This window comes from Marmota flaviventris, chromosome 8, assembly GCF_047511675.1.
Source record: "Marmota flaviventris isolate mMarFla1 chromosome 8, mMarFla1.hap1, whole genome shotgun sequence".
Classification (NCBI taxonomy): domain Eukaryota; kingdom Metazoa; phylum Chordata; class Mammalia; order Rodentia; family Sciuridae; genus Marmota; species Marmota flaviventris.
The window spans coordinates 87,884,531-87,906,348 of record NC_092505.1 but is presented as its reverse complement, the minus strand read 5'-3'; the positions used below and the strand labels follow the sequence as shown (position 1 = coordinate 87,906,348).

General features: G+C 37.2%; 2 protein-coding genes across 4 annotated transcripts in view; one reads left to right on the top strand and one right to left on the bottom strand.

The window, feature by feature from the left end:
• Window positions 1-4,625, top strand: part of Pik3ca (phosphatidylinositol-4,5-bisphosphate 3-kinase catalytic subunit alpha) — a 78,151-nt gene extending 73,526 nt beyond the window's left edge. For all 3 annotated transcript variants that reach the window (XM_071615454.1, XM_071615456.1, XM_071615455.1), the window contains one exon: window positions 262-4,625. In XM_071615454.1, coding sequence (XP_071471555.1) covers window positions 262-532 — 271 coding nt within the window. In that variant the 3' untranslated portion in view covers window positions 533-4,625. The remainder of the gene's footprint in view (window positions 1-261) is intronic.
• Window positions 4,626-6,264: 1,639 nt separating this feature from the next.
• Window positions 6,265-21,238, bottom strand: Kcnmb3 (potassium calcium-activated channel subfamily M regulatory beta subunit 3). Its single transcript, XM_027942111.1, has 4 exons — window positions 21,177-21,238; window positions 14,298-14,489; window positions 10,571-10,769; window positions 6,265-6,333 (listed from the first exon to the last, which is right to left on the bottom strand). The coding sequence occupies exons 1-4, from the start codon at window positions 21,236-21,238 to the stop codon at window positions 6,265-6,267; spliced, it is 522 nt and encodes a 173-aa protein (XP_027797912.1).
• Window positions 21,239-21,818: the final 580 nt, after the last annotated feature.

The following is a 21,818-nucleotide window of genomic DNA, read 5'->3' as shown; positions in this document are numbered from 1 at the left end:
TATATATTAATAAATATTTATTAAGCTCCCAACGTGCCAGACATTGGTCTTTGTGTTTGTGATAAAACAATAAACAAAGTTTTTATCCTCATTGAGTTTACTTTCTAGTGGGGTAAAGGAAATAGAAAAGTGCTGACAAGGGGAGTGGGGAGAGGACGGCTATTTGTCCAAGTAAGCCTCTCTGAGTGACATTTGAGCAGAGATCTGAAAGTATTAATACCATTTGCATCATACTGACTGAACTGTTTTTACTGCTTATAGGTTTCAGGAGATGTGTTACAAGGCTTATCTAGCTATTCGACAGCATGCCAATCTCTTCATTAATCTTTTCTCAATGATGCTTGGCTCTGGAATGCCAGAACTACAGTCTTTTGATGACATTGCATATATTCGAAAGACCCTAGCCTTAGATAAAACTGAGCAAGAGGCTTTGGAATATTTCATGAAACAAATGAATGATGCACACCATGGTGGCTGGACAACAAAAATGGATTGGATCTTCCACACAATTAAGCAGCATGCATTGAACTGAAAGGATAACTAAGAAACTGAAAGCCTAATATCTGGATTCTACACTGCACTGTTAATAACTATCAGCAGGCAAAGACTGATTGCATAGGAATTGCACAATCCATGAACAGCATTAGAATTTACAGCAAGAACAGAAATAAAATAGTATATAATTTAAATAATGTAATGCAAACAGGGTTTGATAGCACTAAACTAGTTCGTTTCAAAATTAAGCTTTAGAATAATGCGCAATTTCATGTTATGCCTTAAGTCCAAAAAAAAAAAAGGTAAACTTTGAAGATTGTTTGTATCTTTTTTTAAAAAACAAAACTCCCCAAAATATATAGCAATGATGGAGAAAGAAAAAGAATGATGTTCTACTTATCTTGCAAATGTTCTGTTTTGAAATGTGGATACAACAAAGGCTGTTATTGCATTAGGGCTAAGTAAACTAGAGCTTATGTTAAATTATGTAAGATTGGAAAAGAATGAAAATTTCTTTTTTTTTCCCCATTGCTGATCAATTTGCAATTTGAAATGGATTTTTGGACTCCTTGTTTAATGAAGAAAAAATGCTTTGGGTGGAAGGGACTCTTGCGATTTCATCAGAGACTTTTTCTTTTTAATAAATCAAACCTTTTGATGATTTGGGGTCTTATCTGCACAGTTTTGGAAGCAGTCACAAATGAGACCTGTTATAAGGTAGTGTTTTTGTTGTTTTTTTCTTTTTCTTTTTTTTTTTTTTTGTCTTGTTTTTTTGTTTTTTCATTGTTTTTTTCTGAACAGTATTTACAAGGATCTGACTCTTATTTCCTAGGGAAATTCTGGACTCCCACAAAGTAAGATAATCATCATAGAAAAAGAATGAGCAAGAATAGTATTTGTTCCAGAATTGTACAGTGTTCACCTTAAGTTGATTTTTTTTTTCCTCCTTTTGCAATTGAACTGAATACATTTTTCATGCATGTTTTCCAGAAAATAGAAGTGAGTATTAATGTTATTAAAAAGATTATTTTTTTTATTAAAGGCTATTTATATTATAGAAACTATCATTAATATATATTCTTTATTTACATAATCTGTCCCATAGTCATGCATTGTTTTGCACCCCAAATTTTTATTGTTAGTAGCAGCATGGTTAGCTTTTCTCTTGGTCTGTAGACGAGGCTCAGGCACTCTCTCATTAATACTAATTCCCAATGTATAACTACTTAAAGAAAACAGATTGAACTTCACCCTTTTTCCCTTTTATTTCTTTCTGTTTTCACATGAATCCCTCATCTTCCACCCTTTTATAGTTAAAGAGTGGTTCAATCATATGAAATAAGTTACCAGAATTAACACAATTTAGGCTATCGTCCTGATTACATAAATCCCTCTACTGAGGTATGCTCATGAATAATACTTTAGAATATGAAAGAATAGAAACCATGAACTTTTTTACCTTTTTAAGCTGTTTATCCATATTTCAATGATAAAAATAGGACGTTAAACTATTTTTAAGATCGTTTCCCAGTGATCAGGTCTCACTTTAACCTCATTAAATCTCATTTGAGCACAGGACACATTCTAAAACTTTTTTTTTTTTTAAACAATCACCAAGATGTAGGAACTAATGCTAGTCATCACTCTAGAATCTGATGTTTTACTCAGTATTTGAAATGAATGATTAATGTCCTAGGAGATAGCTTTAGCAAATGTCCAGGTGCCACACACACACACACACAAAAAAAAATAGTGCAATAATTTACTGACAGTTTTCTAGATTAGGCATATTATTGGAGAACAACTTTATAAAGAGTGCACATTGTATACTCTAGTAAAACAGCATCACTTTAAAAATATTCGTCTACGAAATCAGATACTTTTATAGTAAAAGTCTTGAATAGTGAACAAGGGACTCTAATACAAATATTCTTAGTATCTGGCTGTTTTAGAACCCTTAAAGGGCATAATTATTGAAGATTTAGGTACTTCATTAAAGCATGTATATAATATTGCCAAGAAGAAAAATAAATTTCAAAATTAGAATTTATTTCTATAAACTGTCTTGGAATAGTTAAGCAGAATTTAAGCTCTGTTTTAAGCAGGAAACCAGATATATTCTTTTGCAGATACAAAATATTTCATAACTTATTTAAACTTCACAATTACATTTTGTGTTGTTTAGCTTATATGCAGTTGATAAATACTAACATCCCATCCTTTTCTATATCAGGGATTGATTATAGGAAAACTCAGTGAAATGGTACAAATCTGAAAATTTGATGGTGGAAACTGAAGAATTAACAGAGAACTGTGTTTTACCCAAGTGCCAAAAAAGCCTTGAGCCTCCTTGCACAAAATTTATGATTTCTCCCTTTTTTCACAGTAGTTCCTATCATTACCCCTCTTTCCCCCAGAACCTCTCCATCATAAAAACACAAGCCCACATAGCTTACTTCATCATTTACATTTATTTTCAAAAGTTACTACAACCAAATTAATTCTGTTTGGAGAAGTATAGACAAATTCTGTAAAGAATATAGATTAAGTGATCTAACTAAAAAGAAAGGAGGACAGGAAGTGTTCAGAAAGGCAAGACCAAAAATCAAAAGCTGCATGGGGTGACGAGATCTATTTCCAGGTACTTCAATATCAGAGAGCAGTTGTCATAGATTGGTCAGATCCTAGAGCTGACAATCCTTGTCATTGAATGTGATGTAACTGACTATTGGCTCTACAGTTTCCTTAAGTCACTTGAGAAGTACTCCTTCAATAATTATTTTGGAGGGGAACAAAGCTCCTCTAAAGAAAAAAAAAAAACAACTAACTTTAAATACATTGTAGCAAGAAATAATCAATTGTTTGAAAATCATGCTTTAACTTTTTACCATATTCTCAGCTATACAAAACTTTTTTTTAGGATTTTTAGACTGCTGTTAATTTAAATCTGTTAATCTTATTGTGGGATTTGGTTTTTTAAAAAAGATGTTTCTAATTGGATTTTTTAAAAGAAGAGTGTAATTTGGTTGCTATTTTATGATAGAACCTAAGCCTTTTGTGGTTCTTAGTGTCCTCTGTAAAACTTAGTGTCAAAGTAATCAACTTCAAGTTTTTTCCCTTATATTCTGCTTTATATTACAAGCCCATTAGGAAATGGGAACCTGGTGAATATATAATGAATTGTAAAATATTTTAATGTGTAACTTTTTCAACTGTGAAACTATGACTATTGGTTTTTTGATGAAAACAGCTGCTGATAAAGTATTTTGTGTTAAGTGTAGTTCTTATTAATCAGGAAAATGATGGCTTGATTAGACTGTGTATACCCTCTTGGAGTTTATTTTAAATGAATTGGTAATTTTCATATAGGTAAAACACAGTCCATCTGTGTTCTTTTTCCATCAAAAACTGAGTGGTTTAGCATTATAAGAAAAACTGTGAGCAGCCTATTTTAAAGGCACTATGGAAATGTCACAGCACATGAACTTGGATTTGTTCTTTACATAATGATTTTGTAAATCCGTTTAACTCATATTTGGATCAATAGTCCATGCTTACCAACTCTTTGAAGAAATTTAATATCCAGCAGTATGTTAAAGTTAGGATGTGAACTTATCTGAGTATCATGAATTCTTGTTTCTGTGTCTGCACAAGCCACAGATCTGGGCTGGACCCACACACTCAGAGTCCACCTTAAAAAACTATTTTGATGTCAAAGACATCACTAAACTATTCAGTTTAAAGGCAATATGTGGTGTTAAAAGATTGTGGTGCTTCTCCTATTTATTTAAAGACAACTTTCATACTTCAGATGTTTTTGAGAAGAGGGAGGGGGCAGAACAAGGAGGAGATGTTTAAATGAATTACATTCTTTATATATCTACCCTGTCTGGATGGGGCATATCTAACAGAAGGCTGAAAGTTGTGAGAATATATGTGCAAACCATCAGGGAATCAACTCTTCATTGAGGATGGGATTGTGAAGGCCGAATTATAAAATTCAGCACTGGCAGTATCCTCAGATAATAATTCTTGGTGACAAAATAACAACAGCTGGGCTGTTTTTTAAAGTAAAACACAAAACCATTTTAATTATTACATTAAAAATTGTAAATATATCTTATGTGCCATGGCCTGGGAAGCCTGTTTTCTTTTCTTGTAAAAAAAAATTATTTCCACTCTCTGAAAATATTATGGGATTTAACTCAAGATAACTATGGTCCCAATAAAATTGGATGGGTAACTCTACCTCAGAAGGTTAATGGCAAAAAAATTAGATGAGTCACAAATCAATACTTCAGGCTCCTATGTTACAGAAGTTTTGCAAAGCACTGTGTTTATGAAGTCAGAACTTATAAAGTCAGAATTGGCATACCTTTGGTGCAGGAAACATTAAGGAAAGATGTTAGCTAAAATTTAATCATTGTTTAGCCATGTAGAGAAGGCTATAGTGTGAGGAGGTTCATGGTCCTAGGTTCTTGATTTGGCATTTTATGTTTATTTTGTTCTCTTTTCTTCTTTATTCATGAATTTGGTATATGTTTTTTTGTACACATTTCTATTTGCAAACACTGCTAGACCTAGTCAAGAGGGATCTTTCATAAAAGATGTAAACAAATACATGGTTCTGAATTTCGGAAAAGTTTAAAGTTTATTAGGAGTCTCCCAAGATGATATATTAAATAACCGTATTTATCTCATTCAAGTCCTGCACTTGTTTTGCACTTCCTCCTTACTAGTGCAGTGCCACTCCTTCTTCTTGGTTTTACATATGTTCCTCTTCCAGCCATGATAGTTAGCAGAAAGCAGAAGGTGTGAGCCATAGGGATATTTTCTGACTTGATTTTTACATGACTGCATGTAAGAGGCTTTAGTGGGGAAGTTGGGAGTAAAATTAGTCCATTGTATGTATAACATAGTTAGACTTAACTGGATTTTACTACCAACAGTAGACTCCATTCTTCATGTTGGTAAGTACAGAAAAAAAGTATTAATATACATTTGATAAGACAAGTAAAGTCAGTGAATTTTATCTGCAACCTCATTTTATCTGTCACTACAATAATCTTGTGGCAGAACCAGGTATATTTTTGGTTATTGTTATTTTATTGATCCTTTTAGGTTAGCAAGGAGGGAGAAAACCTTGAGTGTTTCATATTAAAATATCTTTAATAAAACTAAACTTCTTAATTCTAGTACAGATTTCCAAATGTGGTCACAATCTGTTAATTTCATAAGAAAAAGTCCTTCATCAGATTTTAATTTATGCCCTTAGAGTAGATTGAGAACTTGACCTTTATCTGACTCTAAAAATCTTTTTGGCTATGGAACCCAAGTTTTAAATTGCAGTTAATGGTTTCAGTCTTTGGACATAAATTTGGTTAAATAAAATGTTAAAGAATATGTCCTTTTGAAACATAACACCTTAGTGTCTTGGGAAATGTAATACTACCAGAAGACTACTGACACATCAAATGTTTATCTTAGATTCCTCAACAAGGAGCTCAAACCACCTTTTTAGCCCCATTAATTATAGCAAGTCTGTTTCTCTATATTTTGTTCATTTAATGAATTGAAGTCCTGTGGTATATTGCATTAGTTCGGAGACAGATGTTTTTAGTGTCCCTTTAACAATGGCCCAAAAAGTATTTGACACAGCAAGATGCATGTGTTATTATATCAAGAATATAGGATAATATAGTATCGCTAAATTTAAGACCTCTTCCCAGTCTTGCTGTTCATAGCAGGAAGTTTGGCCTGTGACTGCACTTATTGTTTGTGCTCATCAGAAACTGTCAATGTCTGCTTTTCTTTAACTTTGCAGTCTGTAACATCACGCTGTTTATTAAAAAAAAAAAAAATTACCTTGATTTGTGTCCAAACAATCTTTAGTGTATTACTATCTTGCCATTTCTTTTGAAAAGCAAACCAGTGTTGCTAATAATCAAAATTTAGCTGAATTTGATTGAAAACCTGAAACTATTATGCCTTAAAAACCAATTTTTCTAACCTGGTAAAGTGATAAATATTAGAGAAATGTTAACTTCCTTTAACCATAAATAATTTTATACTTCTTCTTTAAGCAGACATATATGTATGTACACACAGGTATGAATGTATGTATGTATATATATAGGTAGATGGACTTTTTTCTTCAACAGTTGAAGACCAGAACTTAAAAGTGAAGTTAGAAACAAGCTAGTTTTGCTTTCCGTTATCATTAAACATTGCAAAGGGTAAGTCTGGGCTTTTCTTTGACCAGTAATGCACATGGGCATTAATATTTAGTATTTATAAGCATTTAAGCATATCATTGTTTAAATTCTATTGATTTGCCAAACGGTTTTAACTTTTAAGTGACTTTGCTCTCCAAATATAATGTCTGTCTTTCCTGGGATGAACCAAGTAACCACATCTGAATGAAAAACAATAATTGAAGCATATGCTTTGGGTTTCAAATTGGTAGTTTTGAATTTTTTTTAGAAAAAAATCACAAGAATTGCACATTGTTGAGGCGAAAGCCAAATTTATTAAGAAATAGAGATGCAACCTTCATTTAAGAAAACTACAGAATTTTCTTTTACAGAATGATTTAAAATAGACATGCATACATATACTTTATTTCAGGGAAGTCTTTGGTATACAGAATGATTTTGTCATAACTTTAAACCACAAGTTCTGAACCTTAAATGTGTGTCACATTTAGCCAAGAGAATGGGGTGGGGGCAGAGGAATTCTCTCTGGCAGCACTCTTCCCTACCCTCTATATCCATTGTCCAATGAAAAGTACCAAGGCTGACTATAGGAACTCAAGGGTTTTTTTGTTGTTGTTGTTGCTTGTTTGTTTGTTTTTAGCTACAAACATTTTTGAGCACCACTACTCGATGTCAGAAACTAAGCTTTGTGTTTCATTGACTCTACCTTGTTTATGCCTTAAAAACATGAAGACATTATCCCTGTTGTGTACATGAGAACTCAGAGGTTGAGACAGCTTTTCAGATTTGCCCCAGAATATGCATCTAAAAAGTTGTTTGGTAGCCTACAAACTGAAATGAATCCTGCTCTGAGACATGTTCTCTCTACCATTCCATACAAAAAAGAAGGTGAAACATCCAAGATCATTTGTTACTGGTCAAGTCAACATTGCTCTGTTAAATTCAGTTTATTTACTAGTTTGTGGCTTGAAATTAATTGGTAAAAGGCATTAAACTGATTCAGAATCAGGAGTTTAGAGTTTGATTACATCTACACATAAAAGTTACTTCAAAAATCTGACTTGTGGGCTGGGATGGAGCTCAGTGGTAAAGCGCCTGCCTAGCACACATGGGGCTCTAAGTTCAACCCCCAGCACCACTAATAATACTAAAAGTCTCATTCTGTTGTCTATTATTTAAGACTTTTTGATAAAATTTTAAAGATATTTTGAGGCACACTGGAAAATCAAATTCTTTTTTTTTTTTTAAGTTGTAGATGGACACAAAGCTTTTGTTTATTTTTATGTGGTGCTGAGAATCGAACACCGTGCCTCACACGTGCCAGGCAGGTGCTCTACTGCTGAGCTACAACTCCAACCCACAAGCAAATTCTTTTCAACTCAATCTGGAAAGCACTTGTGGGAAGAATCTTGTGACACCATTAAAGTACAGACAACTGCTAACTAGCCCTGCATCGCTTTCCTGCAGTGTGGATTATCTGAAGTAGACGTTGAAATCCAATACAGCTTCTCTTCACTTTACATTTCTAGTCATTTCTCCTACTCCTGTCAGAATGTGCACAGAGTAAAGTGAGCTAATGAAAAGCATAATAAACTAGAAAAAAATGTTGTGGTACATGGCAAGGTTAAATATAATTAAACTTAGCTCTCTGGAAAGCTTTCCTCTTTTATCATGAATGGTGAAAAAAACTAAAAAATGGTAGGTCCACAGTTTATTAACCATGATACATTTTTTTTTTTAAACCAGGGATTAAGCCTGAAAAGGTTTACCTATTAAGCTACATCCCCATCCCTTTTTATATTTTATTTAGAGACAAGGTCTCGCTGAGTTTCTTAGGGCCTTGCTAAGTTGCTGAAGCTGGCTTCGAACTCATGATCATCCTGCCTCACCTTCAAGGATCACAAGCATGCACTACCACACCCAGCTAATTTTTTGTTGTTGTTGATGGACCTTTATTTAATTTATTTGTATGTGGTGCTGATAATCAAACCCAGTGCCTCACGTATGCTAGGCAAGTGCTCTACCACTGAGCCCAACACCAGCCCCTCATTTTTGTCTTTTTATAAAGAATGAACTATTCTTTGCCACGGATTTTTTTTTTTTTTTTTTGGTACTGGGAATTCAACCCAGAGACACTTAACCACTGAGCCATATCCCCAGGCTTTTTATTTCTTATTTTAAGACAGGGTCTCGCAAAGTTGCTGAGGCTAGCCTTGAACTTGTGATACTCCTGCCTGGGCCTCCTTAGTCATTGGGACTGCAGGTGTGCATCACCACACACCACTAAGGATTTTTTTTTTTTTTTTGGTAGAAAAATTATTGCGTGAACTATACTGCATAGAGTTAGGCTGACAGTCAAGTGCTCAGTAGATACCTTGGTCATTTGTTTCCATACTGACAAATTCTAGCAAGGGCTAAACTTAGGTACTAAGAATAGCTACCTTGAACTCATTTTGCCCTGTATGCTTCCTTGGCTCTTATGTGGAAGGAGGTTTGGAGTAGAAAGGAGGTGAGTCTGTACATATTTACAGAATGAATAAATTACACAATGAAGCTTTTAAAAAAATGTTTCCCACATAAAAATGCAATGTGTAACTTTGGGTGGTTAGACTAATTGGCAGGCAACCATACTTAGGTCTTCAACTGCAGAAATTTCACTTTGTGAGGCCAGCGCTTTACTTTGGCCACTGTCTTAACATCTCTCTGCTCCTTCCTTTGCTCCTCCCCAAACTCCACAATTGGATTTGCTGCTGTCCTATAGAGTGTACTCTGCCACTTGCCTGATCTCTGACTGAAGTGCTGTATTTTCCACACTGTAGGGACAGGCACTGTGTCAGTCTCACCATGCCAACAATCAGGGCACCACCTAGCAAAGTCAGTGAGGGCCAGAATAAACAATGGAAGACAACCATGTGGTTGTACTTTTTTATAAGAATGACATCTTCAGATTGTCCATCTGGATAGTAGAAACATGAAAACGGGGTTCCATTTTTGTGATCGAAGAATTCCTTTATGTCCAGGGCACTGTTGAGCAAATGGTTCCTATCTCGATGGCACTTAGGTGTATAAAAACACTAGGAATATGGAGGAGAAAAAAGACAAGGACACTGTCACTAATACCAAGCAACAGCTTCAATTCTAAAGTAACTTCAGGCTTAAGCTTGTAGTGAAAAATTTCAGTCTTAGAAAGTGGTTAAATATTACATAGTTCATAGGGAAAGGTTGACAGGAGAGTACAGTGAAATGGCCATTTCCCAGTGCTAAGAAAAAAAGTTTAAAGTTCATTACCATATCCATTAGGAACTTAGGGGACTGTGTTAGGGACTAAAAATGTTTGAGACCTTAAAAATTATTGCATCCAAAATAGAAAACAACTCATCAGATTGAAATTAGTGCTTTAAGACATCAAAATGTAAATGTCAATCTAATGCAACTTTTATAATTAAGTGTATATATAAATTTTAAGTCTTTTTAAGTGGTTGTATAAGTTATTAAAAGTATAACAATCCATTAAATTTAATAAGAAATCTTGTTTGACTGACTTAAGGTCAACCTTGAGTACATTTTAACATTTGTTGATGAGAGTGTGAGCTCCCCATGTAAGACTGCCTACTGAAAACTGCTCAGCCTACGAATTTCAGATACCAAAACTGGAATAATGCCTCTCCTTTCTGTATACCCTATTTGTCCTCCAAGAATTCTGTAAGCTTCATTTATCCTGATTTGACCACTTTGGAAATGTTTGCTTGAAGGAAACAGATTTTTCTCTACAGATGGCTCTAGGTTCTGCACCCTGCTAGGACAGTCTGTCATGAAAGGGTGGTTGTTCTAAGAAATCTATTACATGAACTTTACATTACCTTGGAATTGATCTGAACAGCCTCTTCATTATAATGCAGCAGAGCTTTCTGACCTGAATGGGTAAGGTTCACAAACACCTGAAGACATGGGTACTTCCCCTGGCCTTGGCAGTCCATGCCACAGCTGAAAGCACAGTCCAACCAGTCCTCCATGATGTGCGTGTGGATGGTAGTGCAGTTCGACTCTTTGCGCTGAGTGCTTCAATATGAAAAAATAAATACTCATCTCCTACTAGGAATTTTAGTTTCATATTTCTAATGTAGTAGCCCAAGGCATTTGTCTATTTAAAGGTTATGATGCAGGATCATTACAGAAGCCACGTAATGATCAAGGAGGAGAGTGTAGAGGACGTAGAGATGGGATAAACAGCAGCAGATGGCCTAGTTCCATCTCAATTCTGATCCTACTGACATTTCTCACTATGCCAACCCTAAGATCCCCTTAGATCAATGGTTTTCAAAGCTCAGAATTACCTGAATGTGTATGGTAGAATTTGTGTACTCCAGGGCTACACTCCCAGAGATTCTGTCTTAATAGGTCTGAGGCCCAGGAGTCTGTGTATTTAACAGTATTTAAGATACAAGTATTTGGAGAAATAGACTAAGTAGTGTTACCCTAAGTGCTGTGTCACCAAGATTCACACTGTACACCCACTAGTTGTCCTCATAACTGCCTTTGGAAGAGTCAACTATAAGGCTTAGTCAACATAACCTGCAGAAAGTTCTGCTAACAAGACACATTTCCATATACCCACTCTGCTTCCAAACAAACAGCCAAATGCAAGCATACAAGGAATATGTATTATAATACCTACCACATTTTTGTTCTCTGAAGTTCTTTTAAAGTCAGGAACTACATCTTGTTCATCTTTATGTTTCTTAAAGTGTAAGGCATAATGCCTCTCCCATCCTAAATGCTCCATGAGGATTGTACTAAATTAAATTTTACTTGAAAAATAGTCCTTGAGAATTTGCACATGTACTACATACACGAAATGTCTTAGGTGCTATGGAAGTGGTAGGTAGATAAAGTCCCTGCCCTGAAGATTTTGTAGTAGTATTGAGAAAAGATCTATACAGATAAAATAATTAGAGAACAAGAGAGAGTAAATGAGACCAAGAGGAAATGCTGGAATTGTGTGGGACCAGCTCGTCATGCAGCCTCACACATCTAGGTGGGTCTCTGTTTATTTCCTCTTGCCTGAAACAAGAAGTTAGATTAGCAAGCCTTAAAGTCAGAATGCTTGAAATGCATTGTTTAGTTAGATTCATATCACACTTCTTAATACCATTGACCATAAATAATCATTTTTCTTTATTAATATAATAAACTGGAGACACACTATGCAGTTTAACCTGGCTGACCTCCAGGGGCTATGGAAGTGGTAGGTAAATAAAGTCCCTGCCCCTCCAGAATAAAAACCCCATAGAAGTGGGGCAGTGAGAGCAGTGTCGGGGTGCTGTGACATAAAGGTGTTCAGGGCACTTAGCCTGCTTTTGCTGGTTTCTAAGAGGGAGGACAATGAAGCCCAGGAGCCAGGACTTCAGCAGCCTCCTGAAAGTGTTCCAGAAAATGTTCTCTTCTGGAACATCTAGAAGGGAATGCATCCCAGCCAAAGCCTTGGTGTTAGCCCTGTGACACCTGAGTCTGACTTCTGACCTACAGAGATGTGAGATGATCAATTTGTGTTAAGTTAACCAAGCTTATGGTAACTTGTTACAGCGACAACAGAAAACTAATACAGACACTCAAAATACTGCAAACCGTAAAAAAAAAAAAAAAAAAAAAAAAAAATGGAGGTAGACCTAGAAAATTTGTTGGGCAAGTGAAAATCAAAAATAGCAAATAAAGTTCTTTTATAGGTTTAGCTCTGGCCTGCTGCTTCACTAAATTAACCTATCTACTTAACCTAGGCATCTTGGGATGCTTTCTTATCTCTTAGAACCTAAGTTCTCTACAGCTGGAGCAAGTACAAACAGTATGATTTGAATCTCCCCTTGAAAAGTTCAAAAAGCTCTGCTATAAAGAGTACGACATTCTGTCCTACACACAAGAGCCAGGTTAGAACTTCTCAACTGGAACCAAGAACATATTTTTGGGCAGGGGCCACGGGACTAGGGATTGAACTCAGAGGTACTTGACCACTGAGCCACATCCCCAGCCCTATTTTGTATTTTTTTTAGAGACAGGGTCTCACTGAGTTGCTAAGCACCTTGCTTTTGCTGAATCTGGCTTTGAACTCGCAATCCTCCTGCCTCAGCCTCCCAAGTTGCTGGGATTACAGGCATGCACCACTGCACCCAGCTTGAACCAAGGACATATTTAGGACTAAAAAGTAAACACATTCTTTCAATAGCATTGTGGGTGTATTTGTCTGCAGCTGTGACAAAAATCTATCATCACTGGTGGGAAAATGAGGGATCAAGATCATGAGGATGGGTAAGAACTACCAAAGTCTTCCTAACTACCATATTTTCTGGAGCAGAACTCTTCGAGATGGCACAAGATGAGAGATATGAACTCATTGCCCTTAAGCATTCACTTTATTACTTTAACCGAACAATTTCCAGAAATACTTAGAAAAGTAAACCTTAAATATGAGCAACAGTTTGGTGCCAGATTACAGGAGGTATCCTCAACCCATCTCCCAAATAGATCACATTTTTAAAACTAATCTGGTCTGCCTGTGTGTGCATATTCATTCTCTCTCTCTCTCTCTCTCTCTCTCTCTCTCTCTCTCTCTCTCACACACACACACACACACACACACACACGCACACTTACACAGATTCATTCAAATATGTAGATATATGTAATTCAGTTAATTTTTAAAATAGATGAGAAAAATGGAGTAACAGGAAAAGGAGGAGAGAAAACAATAAAGTCAGAATTGAGATACAAGCATCAAACCGAAAACCATCAGCGATCCCTTCTAGTTATAAGAACTGAGCTCTGAGCTTCCTAGCAGCCAGCTAAATGTATGATTCCTGGCTTCTACTGAATAAAAGTGAGCTGGTTGATTAGGAACAGAACCAGTTCTTCTGGTCCTAATGTCAGAGAGAAAATTCCTTGGAATACTTATAATAGCAGCACCATATGTTTAGTGGATGGTGCCCTCTCTGCCTTTTCCCCTATCACTGGTCACTCAGGAATGGGAGGAGATGAATCTGGAAAAAAATAACACAAGTAGGCCACTCACTCCCTCTCCCTCATTGGACTCCTAGGCCTTCTTTTCCCATTCTCCCTGGGCCTTCATTGCCCTTTCAATGTCCAAAGTAAAAGCATCCTTTGCTTTTACATGCATTTAATGGGAAGCAAGTTTAAAGAAAGGAAACTAATATTTATTGAGCAACTATTATGGAGTTGGATAGAGATTGTCAAATTCAAAAAACTTTCATTGTTTCCACAGGGAAGGATTAATATTTCCCATTTCCCTGAGAAATGACATTTTTAAATGGAGAATTTGTGACTTAAATAAATATCTAAGTTGTAGATTATGTTTGGAGGTGTATGGAAATGAGAGATTGAGTAGGGGAAGGATATCTTCCACATTCTTACCACTTTATTCCCCAAACCCAGCAGTTTTCCCGCAGAAAGAGAAGGAAAAGTAATTGCACCTTCAGAAGAGCAGAAACTGGAGAAACCTACGCCAGCCTTCCCAGCTTTACCACTGTGCCTGGGTAGGATCTGAATTGTAAACTCGGGATCTCTGACTCTGATTCTTACCTGAGCATGAAAGGCTTTAGGATGGTTGTTCCAAGCAAGAAGAACATTAGGATGGAGAAGCCCATCATTGCATACCCTAGCAACATGGCTCTGTCCTCTCCAGCACTGGAGGGCAGCTTCCTGTGCACCTCTGGTGGGTCTCCGTCCTTATAGTCTCTATATCTCTTCTTCACCGAGGTAGGAAAGGCTGTCCTTTGGAGGAAATGATGGGGGAGATTGAGACAAGCTCAGAAACAAGTGGCATTTACCAACATAGGGAGTAGGAGGATAATCCCATTTGCAACCCCTGAAGGCTATGAACAGGTTCAATGCAACACAACAAGATTCCCCTTTCAGAGCTTGGTGGGAAGTCCATCTAAATAAGCTTTGATGGTGTTCTAGGACATATTTTTAAAGATATAGTAACAAACAGGTCTGAGTAACGTGGTCTGGTAAACGGCTTTAGGGAATCTATGTAATCAATGACTAGTAAAGAATTACCTAAAAGTATTTTTTCTAATTTTGTTTTATATGAATAAGTGTTATAAACTGATTTATCTTTCAGGGATATTGCACATCCTTTCTGAAAACATTTTTTACATTCTCTTATGGATTCTGTCTGGTAAGAATGACTGAGAAGCTTCACTTTTGGAATTAAGAGCATCCTGAAACAGCAGGGTTTGTCTTATTCTTTCATATTTGCATGTGGGCAAGGCAGCACCCCACCAACTGCACTCCCAGACCCATGGCTCAGCCGACTATGATTTATGAAGTTGTCCCTGCTGTCTTCTCCTGTCCACTTCTCCTCTCCATCTGCTCGCTGCTCTGCATAAGTGTCCCTGAGTTTCTTCTCTCTGCTCTGCCTGAGAGCCTGCTGCAACAAAGGATGTGATAAATTACTTCACAGTGGGGTGTCTAGTGAACGGTAAAGTCCAACACAAAGGTCACAAACTGGTGGCCCATGGACAGCATCCAGCCCATGGATATATTTTATTTGGCCTTCTCTCTGGATTCTTTTATTTATTTATTTATTTATTTATTTTAATGTGGGATTAGTTGCTAACACTTTAAAATCATGAGATTGCCCATGAAAATGCTGATTTCTGACTTTTGAAAAACATCACAAGCTACATTCCTACATTCAAACAGTTGAGGCCGGGCCAACCAGTGGCTGCCCTGTGGGCAGACTCTGTTCTCCAGTTTGCTACAGTCCCAGAATTTCACATGATAGTGTCACTAATTTGCCATCCCCTGCTCAGTAGCCATTTGAGTCCTAGGGATGGTTCTATTTTAAGAGGCTTTATGAATTGATAAACCAAATAAATGCTTATAATTGTAAAAACTTAGGCTCCATAAAGCTGCCTGAAAACCTTACTAAATTTTGAAGCCAAACAAAAACCTTATCAAGGTTTTTTTTTCCCAAAAAAATTATATTTCATATTTTATTCCATGTCCTTGCCCTTTCCTCTCCTTCACCCCTGCAGCATGTTCAGCCTCTAAACAGAGCAAGAGGAATGTCAGGCAATCCAAGGTGCCTTGGGAGCCCCCACGGGGGAGCAGTTGCTTCTAAAGATTGCCACTTTGGAGGATAAAGAACTTTATAACCTCCTTTGATACTTCATTTATCCTCTATCCTTCTACTCTGAGAGAATGGACACAGAAAAAAAAACCTTCATAAAATTTGAGACAGAATATTTTTGATTTATCAGCAAATCCAATATCTTAGGGAAAGAGTTTTAGCCCTAAGGTAAAGTTTGGGTATTTTCTGTAGTTTCCAATACCAAACACCCTGCATGTTCCCTTTGCTCTGACGGTGGACATCAATTGCTCTGTGTCATAAGGTATGTGGAGATTTATTGCAAGATACCCTTGGAATCCATGGATGAAGAGGCCTATAATGAGGCCTCCTGGCATTTCTAATACATTCACTAAATATGCCCAATTATAGTGGTGTGTTGCAGGGAACTGGCATAACCTGTTAGATTCTGATCTAAGGTAGAAATCAGAACTGCTAGGACACTACAACTGCTTTCCTATTTTCAATATTTCTGTCTACTTTGTTCTAAGGCTTTCTGAAAAATTGGCAACCTCATAAATCCCTTGTAAAGAAGTTATATCATGTTGTGGGGAAGGGGTATCATAAAGTAGTCATTAAAAATGAACACATATGCTAAAGATAGTGGCTGTAAACCTGTAATAGCAGCTACTTTTGGGGCTGAGGCAGGAGGATCATGAGCTCAAAGCCAGCCTGGGCAACTTAGAAAGATCCTGTCTCACAATACAAAATAAAAAGGACTGGGATGTGGCTCTGTGGTAAATAAAGGAAAGGGGGAGGGAAGGATAGGATTACATAAAGATAAAGGTAAGATCAGTAATTAGAAGAAGGAGATCAAGAGACAGAGTGGAGGGATGGGTAAGGGAGGGGCAATGCAGAAAGAATTTAAAAAAAAATCATGTTATGTGCATATATAAATACACAACGGGAACTTTACCTTTGTGCATAGGCAGAAAGAACCGATCAAATATAAATTAATAGATGAGCAAAAGGCAGTCTAATAGAGAAACGAGAATGGGGGAGTACAAAAGTGGGGGATCAAAAACTGAAATCAAATTCCATACATATATGAACCTGTCAGGATGAACCCAAATACTCTGTATGACTATAAATCTCTAACAAAGAAAAAAAGAACCCTTGGGTTCCATTTCTAGTACTGAAATAAATAAATAAATATGGTTTTTTAAAAATTAAGTTAAATCTGTAGCTAACATTTAAAGAGTAATATTAAATATTAAAGAGTAATAGACTCTAAAATATGAATAAGCTAATATTAAATGAAACCAAATTCTAGTAATGAAAACTAAAGGAGTTGAAAGTAAAAACTTTGTGGATATATTTAATAGTTAATTAGATACATCTGAAAAGATCATTAGTAAACCGAAAATGGATCTGAAAAACAGCCGAAGTGTAATTCACAGGGATTTTTAAGTGGAAAATATGGAAGGAAGGTTAGGAGACATAGAAGACAGGTTGAAAAATGCCTTACATTATAGCTGTTCAGAATTCCAGAAGATAAGTTAGAAGCAATATTTTAAAGAGAAAGTAAAATTTCAGAACTAACAAAAGACCCAGTCCACAGATTCCAGGAGCCCTGTGGCATAAAATAAAAAGAAATTCACACCTAGACAGAGTCACAGATATATTGCACTCTTACAAAAATGGGGGGGGGGGCGATACTTAACAGAAGCCAGAGAAAAAGACAGTATGATTTCAAAGGACTGATGAGCTGAGAGCTTACTTCTCTATAACAAGAATCCAAGCCAGAGGACAGGAATGTTGTCAATACACTGAGACAGAGTAACTACAAGTTTCTATACCCAGCAAAAGAATTTCTCAAGCCCAAGTGTGAAATAAAAAATTTCAGACACCCACGAAACTGAGTTTGCCCTCCTAGACTCTAAAGGAAAAGGTCAAGTATTTACTCTAAGCTGAAGGAGAATAGTCCAGGAGGCAGAACTGAGATTTCATCAGAAATGAAGAGCAAATACAGGAATAAGTAAGTAAAGACATTGACTCTAAAAAATAATAATATTCTTTAGTTTTATTACTATGGAAATGTTTTGGACACTTAAAATACATGACAAGAGCATATAATTTGGAGGGGGTAACAATGCTAAAGTGTTCTAAGTGGCTAGAAGTTGGGTGGGTGGAGATAAAGATATTGAATTTACTTTGATAAGTTCTGGTCTGCATATTAAATTTCTGGAGTAGCCCCTAAAAGAATAGAAATAGGAGACATAATTTCCAAATTATTAGAAGGGGAGAAATCAATCCAAAAGAAAGCAAAAAGGAAGAAAAATCTCTCATGGAAAAGGCAGGACAAATAACACAAATAGCCTGATAGAATAATGTTATTCTATCAGTATATCAGAAATTATACGAAATCTAAGAAGATTAAAAGATGTTAAAAGATGAAGATTGTCAGACTAGATTTAAATATGTTTATATTTTTACAAAAGACACATCTGTGTATTCACAGATACAGAAAAGCTGAGATTCAATACACAAAGTGTAACAAAAAGCAAGCCGATATGAACCTTAAGATTAAAGGCTTTGTTAGAAGTAACGATAGTAACATTGATTAAAAAAACTTTGATTCACCTGGAAGATATAACAATTCTAATTTGTATATACCTAATAGCATCACCTCATTGACAGAACTATAAGAAGAAATAGACAAAATCCACTGTCAGATTATGAGATATTTTTATACACTCTTTCATTGTAATTGAGTAATTGATAGCTCAATCAGAGAAGTCAATAAGGAAAGAGGTCTGAGCAAAGTAATTAACAAGCCTTACCTACATAATAGATATTACTGTCCCCTGTAGAATGCAGTCTTCTCAAGCACATAGGAAACATTTATGAGACCTGACCACAAACTTAGCTGTAAAGAAAGTCTCAAAAACTAGCAAAGGATTCATGAGAGCAACATGTTTTTGTATGCTCATTGTATGAAACTCAGAAAATATAAGTCTAAGAAAGAGGAAAAAATAACCCCACAATCCTTTAGAGGTAATTCCTGCTCATTTGCTAGGTTATTCCTACCTTTTTCTATATTGTTTCAAATGAATGCAGTCACACTAGATAGAGTTTAGGGGTTTTAATCTTATTCACTTGTTTCCCATGTCATTAGTTATTCTTTGTAGCTATTCTATTGGATACACAATATTCTATCAGGTGGATATTCCATAATTTCTTTAACCATGTCTTCATTGTTGGATATTATTACATTGTTTCCAGTTCTCAGAGACCACAAACAGCCCTATAATTAACTTTGTGATGTTTACCAACACCTTTCATCCAAGGATCTCAAAGCACTTACAAATGATCTAATTCTCTCTCAAGTCAGTGATATCAGGGAAGGCAGTTTTACTTCTTTGTGCTAGTAATACATCTCCATTTCTAACCAAGGTATTTCCTGGAAATGTTTAGTCATAGTCAAGGCAGTGTCCACCCTGCTGGTCCTCTGCATAGCAGGTAGGACCGACTTTCCCACCAGACCTGAGCACAGCACAGTGCATTCTGGCTCAGCCTGAGGCAAACTCGATGACAAAGCTCGAACACACTCATCTGGGTGTGAGCAGGACAGAAGCCAGCAGCCTCTCCCTCCAACACTGAAACTTGTGCAAGAAGTGTTCCTTAGAAACATGCTGTGGCTCATCAAACTTCATAATTCACCCAGTACTTACTTCACATGCGTATGTAACTCCTAAGCATGGGGTACATTAAATTAATATCTCCCTGTAATTTGTTTTTGTTGCAGAGGAGACTTTAGCAATTACTGTTACCCTTCCATCTTTTAATGACAAAATTATTTAACAACTTCTTTTGAAACAGCAAAGGAGGTTGAGTAAAGTCAACATGGTTCATCAAGTTCATCAAGAGGAAAGAGCAATCATTCAATTGTGAGTTTTGGAAAAGAAAATGAGATGCTACCTTGCTTTGGAGTTAATATGACTCTCTTTATATCTAGTTAATTGGGCTGTGAACAGGGCATTAAAAACTTGTTTTCTTGCATGTTTGCGTTTGATCATTTGCCATGCAGTGATTCACTTTAATTGTCTACTCATAAAAGCATTTGTTCATTCCTAGGAGAGAAGAATCGCTTTCTCCTCCATGCTCTGACCGTTCCTTCATCCCCAGACCTCATCCAAATCCCTATATCTCCCTCTTCTCCTGTTTTTTCTCCCTCAAATATCCACCAGCGTAGCTAGAAGATAGTGGTGTAGATAAATGTGATGACATTGCAATCTTCAGTGCTTCTACTTTTTAAGCTCCAACTCCACTTGAACCTCTAACAAGGTCATCCAACTTTTCAGATAGTGAACTTGGTTGTGACTAGTACCCCTCCCAAGAAAATGCTGGCATGCTTTTACTCTCGTTGTTTGAAAACCCTCAGGCATTGCTCCTCTCTGTTTTGGTGACCACTGCTGACTGCCTCACCACTCCAACCCCAGGGTAGTGGGGAGTGCCACTTCCCTAAGGGCTCTCAGCTCCTCTGCTCATCATTCCCCTGGGGAGAAAGGGGTGCAGAAAAATGATTGATCTTACTTCCCCTTTAAGGAGTGGAAGAGGGTGGCTAATAACAATAGCTAAAATGTACACAAAATCTGATGATCTAGTTTAGAATGCTCGGAGAGTAGATCACTGTGCTAGGGCATGTGGGCTCTCTTCCTATCTCCATTTCAGAGATAAGAGGTGGAGACAAGTTAAGTCACTTGCCCAGAGCCATACACCTAGTTAAGTGGAGCTGGGCACTGAATCCAAACAGTGACTGGAAGGACTCACAAATAGGACCAAAATACTGGTGTCATTTCCTCATTCCTTCATTCAACCAAGAGATATTGACTGCGCACTAACTATGTGCTGGGCCATATTCTAGTTCTGGGATCCAGAGGGGAGTTATTGGTCTCCAATAACTTGAAAGCTAGGGAGGAATTCAACCAGAAAGGATGCAGCCTATGATGTCAGCATTGCTGGGGAAGCCTCTGAAGGTACCCTGAGAGGCATGGCAGGCGGGCGTTTTCAAAGCACAAACACCAAACCCAACCCCCAAATTTATTACAGCCAGTGGCTCACACCTGTAATCCCAGTAGCTCTGGAGGCTGAGACAGGAGGATTGAGATTCAAAGCCAGCCTCAGCAAAAACAAGGCATTAAGCAACTCGCTGAGACCCTGTGTCTAAATAAAATACAACATAGGGCTGGGGATGTGGCTCAGGGGTTGAGGGCTCCTGAGTTCAATCCCCAGTACAAAAAAAAAAATATTATAGCCCCCCTTTTAACAATTTCTTCCATAAGATGCCCGTTATAGGCTGAGAGAGTCTGGTGGTAACTTACCTCCCCTGGCACCTCCGGCTGCCCTGGAGTGTAATTTGAACGGGGATGCTGAAGGGCTGCATGAGGCCAGGGGGCTGGCCAAAATGAACTCCCTTCACCTGAGTCATGCCCTCTGAGGGCACAAGAAGGGTGAAGCCTAAGCATCAACGGAAGTGGAGTCCCAAAGGGAGTCCCCAACCCCCAGCTTAGCAACAGCCATCAGAAGCCCTGGGCTTCCAGAGCTGCCAGCCTGCTAGAACTTTCCTGGAGAGGTGGGAACTCGGGGCAGCCTGGCCCGCGCAGCTCTGCAGATTCTGGCAAGGTGAAGCAGTCACCCCTAGATGCTCAAAAAGAACCTGCTTGGTTTTCTACAGACTTCTCCCCACCGGTGCCTGGTGCCTGCCTCCACCTTATCACTGGTGTTTCCGCTTCGCCAACTGGGTACATCGTCATAGAGACCAAAACACTTGTGGAAAGTTCTGAGACCCAAGGGGCCCTATATAATTGGTGAGGGACATACTCCGTTCAAGGTTTATAAGAAGAGGAAATCTTTGGCTTTGGCCACGTTTCCTTTTTTCACAAACTGTCTTAGCATGCAGGCTTAGAGAATGTTTTTTTCCAGTTAATTGCATGTTCTAGTTAAGAGAATCTGCTTTTATACCA